Raw genomic sequence first — 12,254 nt, forward strand, 5'->3', positions numbered from 1 at the left:
TTGTTTTCTCGTCTGAATATGTTTGGCTAACCCGGGGGGGTTTGTTTACGACCTGTCCCATCGCCTGACTGCTCAGGCTGACTCTCTTTCTTGCCCCTGGACTTTTTAGCAATGTTGCCATATTCACAGTTATGAGCAATTATCTTTTTTTTTTCTTTTTTCTTTTACAATTATTTCTGGTCACTGGACCAAATGAAAACCCATAAATGAGTTTTTACATTTCCTGTTCCCTCGTCTGGAAGTCAGTGGTTTTTTTTGGAATGGGTTTTTTGGTTAGATGCCTGAAATAAGGTCTGCGGTTAACACAAGCTTAAGAGATTTCCACGTTTTGTTCTATGACATAAAATACTTCAGTAGATACCCCCCCACTTGTGAATTTTGAAGCTTTTACGTGTCTTAAAAAAGGCGGTTGCTAACAAGCGGCTAAATGAGACTACAGAGGTTGTCGGGGACATTAAACGTCTTCATAACGAACACGGAAAGTCGTCTACTCACTAGTCCGCCTTTACAGCCTCGTTGTGTTTATACTCTATATCTATCTGTCTATATATCTCTATCTATCTATATTCTCTTCAAAGTGAAGCTTAGCGGTGGTGACATTGAAGTAATGCGACCGTGGTGTAGTTCCTTTTATAGCCTAACGTTAGCTTTTTACTTCTGTAAAAGTGGTGTTCATTAGTGGAGATTATCTTGCTGAACAAAACGTTTAAGTATCATAAACTTTTGTTTTGCCACAGAGCTTATTTTCTGCGATAATCCAAAATCCCATGGAACAATCCCGTTGGCTTTTAGTCGAGGTGAACCAGGGCGACGCTAACCTCCGGGTAGGCCTACAAAAAATATGTCATTCCTGCAACGCTCTATTGTGACACACCAGAATGATCAAGGATTATTATCACAATCACGGGAACAGCAACAGTTTGAAATTGTACAGGGTTGGGGTGAGTGAACTGAAAACACCGTCCCTGTAACATAATGCCAAGGTAGGATAGAGAGTCAGTACACCAGTTGAAAAAAAATAGAGCAGGTGGTCAGTAAACTGAATCCATCAAAGACAAAACTTCAAATTCTCCCATCACAAATTCTCCTTGCATTCGTTGCAACACTATTGTGAGTAGAGATAGACAGATCATTTTATTCTCCTCCATTCCACAGCCCGTACAACAATTCCGGTGAAGGTGAAGCATAATAATAATCTGCTCTCCCTCCATAATGACACTGATGTAAACTTTTTTGACTTGAATGAAAAGAGCGGGACCCCTGTAAATCTGATCCAAAGTTCTTTTAAAAAGGTCAGCCTCGGCACAGCATGTCGCAGGGAGACAGCGCCAACTGTTATCACGCTCGGTTCACTCCACAGCTGCACTGCTTTGATAAAAATGGAGTCGAGGGCAAATGTAGAACATCGTGTGTTTTAGTCCACATCCCACAGAGTCCTGTAAAATGTCAATCAAGTCTCTGTCGCGGTCTGTCTTTCTCTCTCTCTCCCTCTCTCTCTGTTGTGGTCAGACTAAAAGAGCAGTCTGACATTTTGGGAAATGTGTTTGTTTGCCGTCTTACCCAGCATCGAATCAGAAGATCGATGTCAATTTCATCTCAGTGCATCTGGGGACAGAGAGAGGTCCAGGGATGTGATTAGACCAGGTGAGCACCAAAGCAGGGAAAACTGAGGCTACAGTGGAAAAAAATACATTTAACTCCAAAGATGTCTTACTTACATGTCTTATCTTATCATCTCTAAAGTCCTGTCTTCATAATGGAAGTGCCCGGGTATTGATCATTGTCCAAACTCAGCAACAAAACCCAAGGGGACTCTTGTATTGGATGTATTACTGATTCGCTTGCGAGCTAACAACATACAGTTTATAAATAAGACAGCTTTGGAATTGTTGGCCTTTGTGCTAAGCTAGGCTAAACATGTCATGGAAATATCTTTCTACTGAATGCACAGAGATGAAACTGATACTGATGCTTTTATCTGCTTCTGGTTCCTACGGCAACCCAGAACCTTTCTCAAAATGTCAGATGTTGCGTCTGAAATCGCATACTACGCACCACATACTCAATATATGTATCGTTCGACACGCTTTTGTGTAAATAAACAGTAGCATGTGTCTTTTCGGACATCCCTTCCAAAGATTGGACCAGTTTTTCACGAGTCACATATCTATCTGGACATTCTGACAGTAAAATGACATTTTTCAGACGGCCAAATCAGGAGAACATGAACTTTGTTCTTAACTTTGTGTGCATCTCGCATACTATTTGTTTTCGTACTACGGTTTCTGACATACTGAAAAGTTAGTATGGAGTTTTGGACCCAGCCAGAGTGTCCCTTAGGAAAAAGCCAAGCAAGAGAAGAAGAAGAAAGCTAAAACCCAGACTTCGACATGCTCTCTTGGACGTTCTAATAGTGGGAATAATGATCAACTGGCACAGACACAGATAGGAAAGGTGCCTGCTGCCCTCTTCGGGCCACTAGAGGCATTGCCACAAAAGTGTACCAAGCTCGAATAACGATCCATTTCTGGACCTTTCCAGAGAGACGAGTGTAAAAGCTCATATGTTGGTATGTCTCTCAATTTAAGCGAGGATGTCCTTCAATTTAGAACAATCCATCAATTCCATCAGGGAAAAAAAAAACTATCCTGTGGCAATCATTGGATGGTTGGATAAGAATATTAGGAAAGTAACAAGTCTAGGCAGACATTTTACAATCCTTCCAAGAGCTTAAAGATGATTTGTTTTTGACAATATCAACAACCGAGGAGCTAAACATTTTGTTGGAGTGGTTGCATAAACCTTTACCACCAGGTGTATCCCAAAATAAATGAAGACTTGCTTTGGCAGGCTTTATTGGTGCTTCAAGGATTCAGGATTGTTTTCTGCCATTGGAACCACTGGAGTCAGACAAAGCCTGTTTTTGAGGAGTGGTGAAAATAAATGACAGGCATTGCCTCCTTTGAATCTTTAATCAGGACTGATAAATTACTAAGGGACATTTTACGGAGTCTGGTTAAGTGTGTCAATGTATATGAAGAATAGATGAGAATAGATAGAGAAATACTTTATTCATCCCCTTGGGGAAATGAAGGTGTCCAGTAACTGTATTAGCGTATAAATAGATTAGAGACAAAACAATACAGAGTCAGGAGGACATGCTGCTCAGTCGTTTTCACCATGGTAGGAAAGGAACATAATGGATATATCATATATATCATATACCTTTTCGTTTTAATGAAAATATGCTACTTAATTGACGTTGTATTTATGTGGTATTTTATTTGTACTTTGTTCCCCCTTTTACCCCATAATCTATTGACTTATTTTACTCAGGCTCAGGGTTCAAAGTACAGGGGGGACCTCCCATGACAGAGACATGAGCCCCCCTAGAAAGCCTCATTTGTGGAATTCATGGGGGGGCTCTAAATTCTTTTAATTATTTTTTCTGTATGAATGTATATTTCCCTGTACATTTAGGTTCCTGAATCAAATAATTGACTAACACGTGGCGCGTAACAATTTGCTTATCATCACAATGCTGTCTATTCCTGCTGTGGCCATCCATGTGTGGGGGCCGCATACTCATGTCACTGTCATAGCATGCAGCCTAGGTCTGGTCTGTTTAACAAAGTAACGCCAACCATTGCCCGTCCACTGTGCGTTATTGTTTCTCGTGGGGAGTGATGAAATATTCCCTGTACGAAATGAAATGTATTGAGTGCTGGTGGCGTAAACACAGACACTCCCCCCGGTGCTCAGAGCTCCCAGTCCGGGTAGAGTCAGCTCCCTAGGACCCGCTAGCTGCAGTTGGCGGTTACTTTGGGGCAGAGCAGCCGGAGGACATCAGAGGGAAAACCAGGAAACATTTTCTCCATAAAATAGTTTGTTGGTAGCATCCTACGTGGTTTCCATGGGAACGCAGCTGTCAAGGCAAGTGGGTGCGGTTTAATCTAAAGTGGGTTGAAAAAAACAATAGACGCGGCCCAGCCTGCTGGGAGCATTCTGACGGACCGATGCCGAGCCCCGTTCAGCGGGTTTTGAACTTGACACAATGACAGCACACCAGTCACAGTGCCTGTTAAGAGGGAGGATCGGCGACACGGAGATACAGGGAGTGTTGTGTAAGGTATCAGGCGTCAGGAGCGGAAAAGCTCTCTCTCCGCTGCAGCCCGTCATGGTGTGATTGAGGGCCCGGAGCAAAAGGGTGATTGGCCTCCATGTGTCGCTGCCAGCTCCCACACACAGTGCAGAGAGAGAGAGAGAGAGTACTAGTGAGTGAGAGCTCTCAAAGCTTAATCTGCACTTCAAACCTGGGAGTCGAGCAAAGAAGACTTTTTTTTTTTTCTGTGAATTTGAGTCGACAGAGACATTACAATGCAACTTTCCAAAAGTGCAAAGTGTGCGGTCTGCTTCCTTCTCACATTAAACTCACATCAAATGTTTTTTTTTTTTCAAACAGTCATCAACATTTATGGGAACCAGAGCTACTTAATGAGACAGAAACTCAATATCACAGTTCTCTTGCATGCCACTGGAAATGCCGCACAGTGCATCGTATCCGCAGGCCGTAACGAATGTGCTTCACAGCTCGGAAATATGATGCATCAGCTTATCTGCGCAATTCCGGACAAATGACATTAAATTGAAACTGACGACGCGGGGCGTGCTGTTAAAAGCTACTGGCTCACCCCATGTGGGGCCCGGTTTCAAATATAAACGAATTGTATAGTTCAATGCGAAAAAATATAAAACCTGGTGTATGTACACTTCAGGCAGCGTAACTGACTGACAATTGTTCCCCATTTTGTTGTATCATCAAGGAAACTGATCTGTGAAACTACCACTACAGATAGACCGACATACTGCTTTGCTGATGGCCAATATTTGCCTTTAATCAAATTTCGCTGCATCCCGGGGCTCAGCGCCGCCCAAGACGGTTGTGTCTGGTTTAAAGAAATACAAACAAGCCAGAGTGTTTTTAATGACCTTATAGCAGAATGATAATGGGTTCAGCCAGACCTTTCTCCAGTGAGATAGGTCCAGCTATGTGAGAATAACGGCAAAGAGACAGAGATGTGATATATTTTGTACCATAATATTGTGGGAGTGACAGTTCTTCTAAAAAAGATGGGCTAGGACCCAGGGTCAATGCACCGTCCAAGCTACTATCATGTATCACTTTCTGATTGATCAGGGAGAATCCCTGCACTCAAGTGGCGACGCGCCATACGTTACCGTGGTTACATCAGAACGAGGAGCGGGTTTCAGAGTTTGTATGGCGCAGTGTTCACATTGTGATCAGTTGAAGCTACAGCAGGCAATATTATTGACATTTAATTTTGACCATTGCATTGCTAACAATATTAAGAGCTCCTTAAAAAAAATGTGTCCGTGAGCACCCGCCCCCTTTGTATTTAGTTTTTTCTTTTTTAAATGATGCGGTTTCAGAACGTTCCCCATCAGCGGCAGCCATCTCGGCTGTCAACTGGCGCTTATAAAGCTAGATAAGATAGGTTGTGATTGGGGGGGGGGGGCAGATTCGTCTGGTTCCCAGGCTGGCAAGAAGATGGGAGTGAAAGATATGATTCATCCTATTTCACATTGTAGAAACAAATTAATAATATCTCACTCGCTGAAGTGGTTGTTTCATCTTCGGTAGTCCCACCAATATGGGTGGTTTATAAAAAAACAAACAAACATTGTATTCATTCATCCATATACTCTGGGATCATATGGTATATGATATCATGATCAATATACCTCAATAAATGACTCTCATATAGTGTTTTTCAACCTTAATGGTTCCTAAAGCGCTTTACAGATCAGGTCATCTACCCATTCACACACACCAATGGCGACCGAGCTGACGTGCGAGGCGCTGGCCTCCATCGTGAGCAACTTTAGGGTTCGGTGTCTTGCTCAAGGACACTTCAACATGTGGATGGAGAGAGCCGGGGATCGATCCTCCACCTCCTGTGCGACAGTGCCAACCACTGCCCCACCGTGCCCCACCAAGTTAACGAGGTGAAACACTCATCAGCCCTAGCTCCAGTGTGATACCTGTCAGTGTGGTGCAGCAGAGCTTCGTCTTTGGTCCAGCTGATTTTGGGAGGCGGGAAGCCCTCTGCGGGACACAGTATGGTCAGTGACCGGGTGGTGTTGGCGAGGAGGGCGTTGTGTCCAATGCTGATGTTGATGTTCTTATGGAAAGTCAGCGGAAGGGCCTGATGCTGCCTGGTGATCACAGGTCTGCTCGCAACTGTTTCCAAGGAAGAGGGCTCGGACCAGTTGGGCAGTCTTTCTGTGGGACAAATCAGATACAAACACAACATCATTAGCAAAGACTTTATCCCTAGAATTGAGGCCGAGATCAATATACTAGTCTGCCAACATCATGCGGAGACGTTGTCCCTTTATTGAAAGTTAGCTGATTGATTAGTTAGCACAGCTTTTGAATGCTTACAGGTCAAGGTTGGTGTATATGTACAGCATGTATGTAATATACTATCTATGTTTGTGTGTATGATTCGATACAAATGTTTAGGATTTTCTTTTCTCACGCTTGCTTATGAATTTGCAGTTTACTTCTTTGCGCCATTTGTTGTACAATGCTACATGTGCTATATAAATAAAATGTATTATTATTATTCACTATCCCGCTCTTACAAGCAAATCCTGAAGCAGTAGTTTAACGCACATTGATCTCTGTACACGTTAACTGGGCGAAAGACTCGGAAAGGCTGGTGGAAGAGAGAGTTTGTCTGGCAAAGAATAAGAAGAGCAGCAGCTTCACAGCATAGGCAGCTACCTTCAGCGTGCCCTCCTCCCTCTGTAGTCCTGGTCCAGAGCTGGGAAGTAGACATGTGGGACAGCAGTGAGGAGATGAGCTCTGAGGCGTGCTCCTGCTGGATCTCCCCTCTGTCAGCCTGCAGGGTGATATTAATCAGCCTCTCCTCCACCCGCGGATGCAGAGAGGCCTCCTGGACACCAGGGGGCAGTAGAGACACACTAACTCTAGGCCAGATCAACTCCACGTCTGAATAGTGCCTGTGGCAACTGGGCAGTACCTCCTCCCAATTGGGACTAGGACTGGCAGTAGAAGGTCTGCCAGTTGACCTACTGTCGCTGCCTATCAGCTGGAGAGTGAAGATGTCTGAGGCGGGTCCAGCGACACACTTGTACACCCCAATGTCCTCCACCCCAAGAAAGTGGATCTTCAGAGAACCGGATTTGGTCACGCCAAGCCGTTTGGAGTTGGGCAGGGGGCGTCCGTCTTTGAGCCAGCGGATGTAGGCTTTGGGGAACCTTCTGACGGGGCACTTGATGACCAGGGAGGTGTTGGGTAGGAGGTAGGCATGGCCGCCGACAGTCAGGTGGAGGCGTTTCTCCTTGCGGGTCTGGATGTAGATATGGTGCATGCCCATGAGTAGCGGACATTGTTTAACACCTTCTTCATAGCCTCTGGCCTTTGCTGGACGTTTCACTGTCTGCTTGACTTGGTTCTTCGCCGGAACCTTCTGGATGTCTTTGGGTCTCATCTCTTTCTTGTGCTCTGTTGTAGTAGATAAGGAAAGTGATTTGATTAATTTGGTCATTAGTCAACTTTACCGAATCAAGAAAAATAAGTTAGACAAACTTAAAGGAATAGTTCAACAATTTGGGAATTTTGCTTATTCCCTCTCTCTCTGAGACTGACATGACAAGTTATTGTAAAAACATTATTTTTGTTCTTTTCCTCGTTGGACAGAGCCAGGCTCGCTAGTTTCCCCCCCTTTATGCTAAGCTAGGCTCACCCAGTCCTGACTCCAGCTTTGGACTTCACAGACATGAGATTGATATCTATTTTCTGATCTTAATCTCTGGCAGAAAGTGAATGCGTGTGTATGAAGAATGTTGAATTATTTCTTTAAGAAATGAATTAATTTTATAACCGTTTGTTAGTTATTGTTAGTCTGTTATGTAGGCTTGAACATCATCTTATTCTGCTCTGTCTGACGGTATCTCATATTATGACATTTATGATGTTTTCACTGTATGAAATATTCAAACCCAAGATTCTGTTTTTCTTTCTTTAAAAAAAAAAATCGAAATCACTCTGACATAATGTGGCCTCTTTGAAGATCTCCACTAGAACAGGTCGGCAACTGCGTCTGTGGGGTTGAAGAGGTGAAGTTACAAGGCTGAACTCGTCATTATAAGTTCTGAAAAATGGTTCTGAATGTCATAACTAGACAATCAAGGTTGTCCTGATTTGAACTGACTGACAATTGGAGCAGCAGGTCCCGCAGCTCAGAGCAGAGCAGGAAGAGATGGTGCTGAAGTAGATGTCCAGATCAATACAAAGGTAAATTCAGCCAAAGGTACGCTGTAAATGTAGTGTGCTCATGATTGGGTCGGGCGGGTGTATGGGCGGGACATCGATACCGTTACCGTTACCCCAGAGGACTTACGAGGGTTTCAGCAGGCAGAGCAGGGAAACCTGCACTGGCATCAAGAGCCAATACCTAGGAAGCGGTGAAGAACTTTCACAGACCGTAAGGTGTGTTTCACTTTATCCAGACTGGTACCTGCAACTTAACATTTATGCCTGCTGTGACTAAATATACAGCTGCTCTCTCAGTTTAGTTCTTAAGGGGGATAACAGTTTGAGAGCTTCAATGAGCTGCGCTATGCAGTTGTCATATTACACAAGTTGTGGGGGTGAGGGAATGGCGACTGTGGGGAGGGGGATGGCAAGGATTCTTATCTTTGAAAATGGCTGAATTGACTATTTTGGGTTTGAATGTACAGGGCTTGAATGCAAATATTAAAAGGGTTCAATGTCAAGAACTGATGTGCAAAGGCTGATATCGTGTTGATCCAAGCTTCTTGTGTCTATACCGGTCACACCGGGTGACCACGACCTATTAGTCCTCAGCACTGATTTGAGTTTCAAAACGAAGACATCTCAGAGATTTCAGTTGGAATACTTCCCTTTTAAATGTCTGCATTCCTTCATGACAATAAAGGCTCCACGTTAGTGTGGATGGCGACAAAAGATTCCACAACATCATATAGATCCCACCAGAAAAATGTGAGATGTAATCATTGGGAAAACAGCGATTTTCTTCACAAAATCATTTAAATGATTATTAGATTTTAGAGTAACGGCAAACGTGCCATCATTTTTCCGACCTATGTTGAGGTGGTATGCATTTTATGTGAACAAGGAGGCCTTCTGTATTCATTACAACATAGGCTGTACTGTATTTGACACTGAGTAACGAAGCTAAGTGAATTCCACAGAGCGGTTCAGAGAGGGACGTGGGCCAAGCAGTGCGACACCTTCATTTGTGCACTGCTTCGTACATCAGCAGAAGCCGTGACGCAGAATAACTCCTGACAAACAGGGGCAGTTTGGGTTAGTGTGAGTGATGGCGATTGTAAACCATACTGATTAATGCTCATACTTAGACTATGAGAAAACGCAAACGCCTCCCTCCCTCTGCCTCTCCCTTGGAACTCGTGGGTTAAAGGGGAATAGCCAAATAGACTTGACATCATAAACTCAACTAAAGTATTGTGAGATAAGGTCTGGGGCGGAGAAGTTGCTCAATGTTGAGGAAAAATGGGGGAGCAGTTCAAGGCCATAGTGATTACTACTGGATGGATAGGCCCGCTGACCGCTGGCTCTGGTATCCATCAGTACATCCGTGAAGTGGACACACTTGCAGTCTGTGTCTGTATTTTTACTCTTACCTACTTTTACCTGGAAAAAATTTAATTGATAAATAGCGACGGCACAACACTTACTTTGGTAGCTGCTGAGATTTCCAATCTGTCATGGGATGGCTTTTTGCATTTTTCCAATTTAATATGATACCCGCATGCCAGGTTGTGGCACGACTACGCTGCAACAGACAGTAAAAACAACGCATTCTGTTCATGATCAATATGAGCCTTCAGCGGTCTGAGTTAGTCTCAGCCTTTTGATCTCAGATTTGGCTAGATCATGTACTCATGGGTCGGAATGTCAACATGCAGGTTAAAGCTGGTGTGGTCCAGTTGTAAGATGGTCTCTTGAAACCAATTTTGCGATGGGATGTTGACGTTCCGACCCATGCGTAGTCATGAGGGGGTAGACCCTCAGTAGTCATGGGTCCGACCGCACCCACATACTAACATACTGGGATACAGTGATCCGCAAAGTTAAAACCAATGTGGGTCAGGGGCATAAAGTGAATGCTCCAGAATCTATGCCAAGGAGCACTGAAGCTGTTCCGACATTATTCTGAAAGGCTAACTAAGATAATTAATGCTACTTCGCCCTTAGATTCGTCACCCATCTGTGTGTCCCTCTGACCATAACCTTGGCCAAATCCAAATGTTTACCTTTACACATGACATATACAGGCAGCCTGTGTCTGTATCATGTTAACGCAGGCGTAAATGCACGCTGAATGCATCGTGATCGAAATGCAATCGGATCGGCCAGACCGCATCCGGAGGTGGCGTGGTTGGCATTATGATCAGCCAGGTTTAAATGACATCTGTAAAGTTTGGCCACATTCTTGAAGAACTGTTGAGATCCGATCACATTTTGTAAGCAGGATCGTGATAGCAAGGATGCTCCTTAATAGCAGGCGCAAAGGCCCGTGGGTCCGATGTTATTATCCAGATAACGTATCCAGATACACATTATATGCTAATATCAAATTTCTTCAACAAGGACCTTTCGCAAGGACCTTACATGCTCATACACTGTTACCAAGTATGCAGTTTTTTTGTTTTGGTGAAATGTGTCAAAATTCTTGCCAGAGGAAATATCTCATGTTGCAAGTCACAGTTTGTATGTTATATAAAATATTTTAGGCCCCATTTACATCTGGGGCCTAAAATACTCGATGCATATAAAGATGAAAACAGAGTCATGGATTCCGTAAGGGTCAGGTTATGCTCAGTCAGAACTAGCACGACATGCCGTCCAACCCTAACCACCCATGAAAAGCTGATGGACACTGATCTAACACCAGACATGTGTGGGGAGGGGGTCTCCAAAGACATTCGACCATCCGACAAACACTTCTGATGAAGCAAACTAGGAGCCTGACTCTCCCAATGACCCAGCCGACCTTAATCCTAATTAACGGTTATTCATGGGGAGAACAGGGAGCGGCGCACATTTTATGAAACACACTCGGACTCAGAAGACGCCGTGACATTTGCAAGGCATTCAGTCATGTGTTTTACACAGTCAGCCATCTGAGTCGAGTTAGAGGGGCTAACAGAATTACAGAATCCGATTAAACAGTGGCTCTCTGAACCCTTTTTTGAATGTCCAAACAGCAGAAGAGCTTTCCCTCCTGTAAGCTTGGCCATAGTCCTTCCCACATGTTACACTACGCACACCTCCCAGCTGCCTGTGTGCACGCTGTACAGCACAGCACGTTGGCATGACGACAGAAGATGAGCCTGGCTGGGTTTTCAGAGTGATCGTTTTTTCAAAGGGAGAACAGGATCTGTTGATAGATTGATAAAGTGAGACCCCACAGAGAGCTGGGGAGCGTAAACCCGCCAGGAAGGGACGCAGTAATTTATGCAGAAATGCAACGTCCTCTACTGCTATGTTGACCCAGTCCCATCTTCATCCACCGCCGTTTTATTTTACACAGTCATATAGAGGTCATTAGGCTAACAGCTAATGGCAATGGCTGTGTTTAATTGATTAGCAATTGTAACTATACAACCGCCTTCCTCAGTATAGCCTCACAAGAATGAACCAGAAAAGTGGAAAAAACGAAAAATGTCACAAAAGTGACCGACGATAGATAAAAATTGGCTAGCTCGCCAGATCACTCCACCAGCCGACGCGATCCTGATGCATTCTGACAAACGGCGTTGACTTCGGCCAACAGTGAATCATGTATGTCTCTGTGAGTGTTTGTGTGTGTTTCTTACTGGGACAAGCCATCATGCGGCAGGTTCGCACAAGTGGCGGGGAGGGCAACCCTGAGCACAGCTCCCTGGCCAGTGTCACCTGGCGGCCCACGGCCGTCAACTGGCGACACAGTGGCTCCCTACGCTGGATCCCCAAGCCACAGGACACCGAGCACTGCGGAGGGAATAGAATAGAATAGAATAGAATAGAACAGGAAAGTTTATTGCAAACAAACCTAATTCAAAGAACACTGATATTGAACAATCACCGCGTTCTCGTGTGACGTGAGCGCGACAGTTGGTGGCGGTAATTGATTTCTTGCGGTTCGCCAACC

General features: G+C 44.4%; 1 protein-coding gene across 1 annotated transcript in view; it reads right to left on the bottom strand.

The window, feature by feature from the left end:
* The window catches only part of adamtsl3 (ADAMTS-like 3), a 190,147-nt gene that overhangs the window by 14,429 nt on the left and 163,464 nt on the right, over positions 1–12,254 (bottom strand). Inside the window, exons 20-21 of the mRNA XM_070906035.1 lie at positions 11,941–12,094; positions 6,812–7,555 (exon numbers count right to left, since the gene is read on the bottom strand). Coding sequence (XP_070762136.1) covers positions 6,812–7,555; positions 11,941–12,094 — 898 coding nt within the window. The remainder of the gene's footprint in view (positions 1–6,811; positions 7,556–11,940; positions 12,095–12,254) is intronic.

Source organism: Enoplosus armatus, chromosome 1, assembly GCF_043641665.1.
Source record: "Enoplosus armatus isolate fEnoArm2 chromosome 1, fEnoArm2.hap1, whole genome shotgun sequence".
Classification (NCBI taxonomy): Eukaryota; Metazoa; Chordata; class Actinopteri; order Centrarchiformes; family Enoplosidae; genus Enoplosus; species Enoplosus armatus.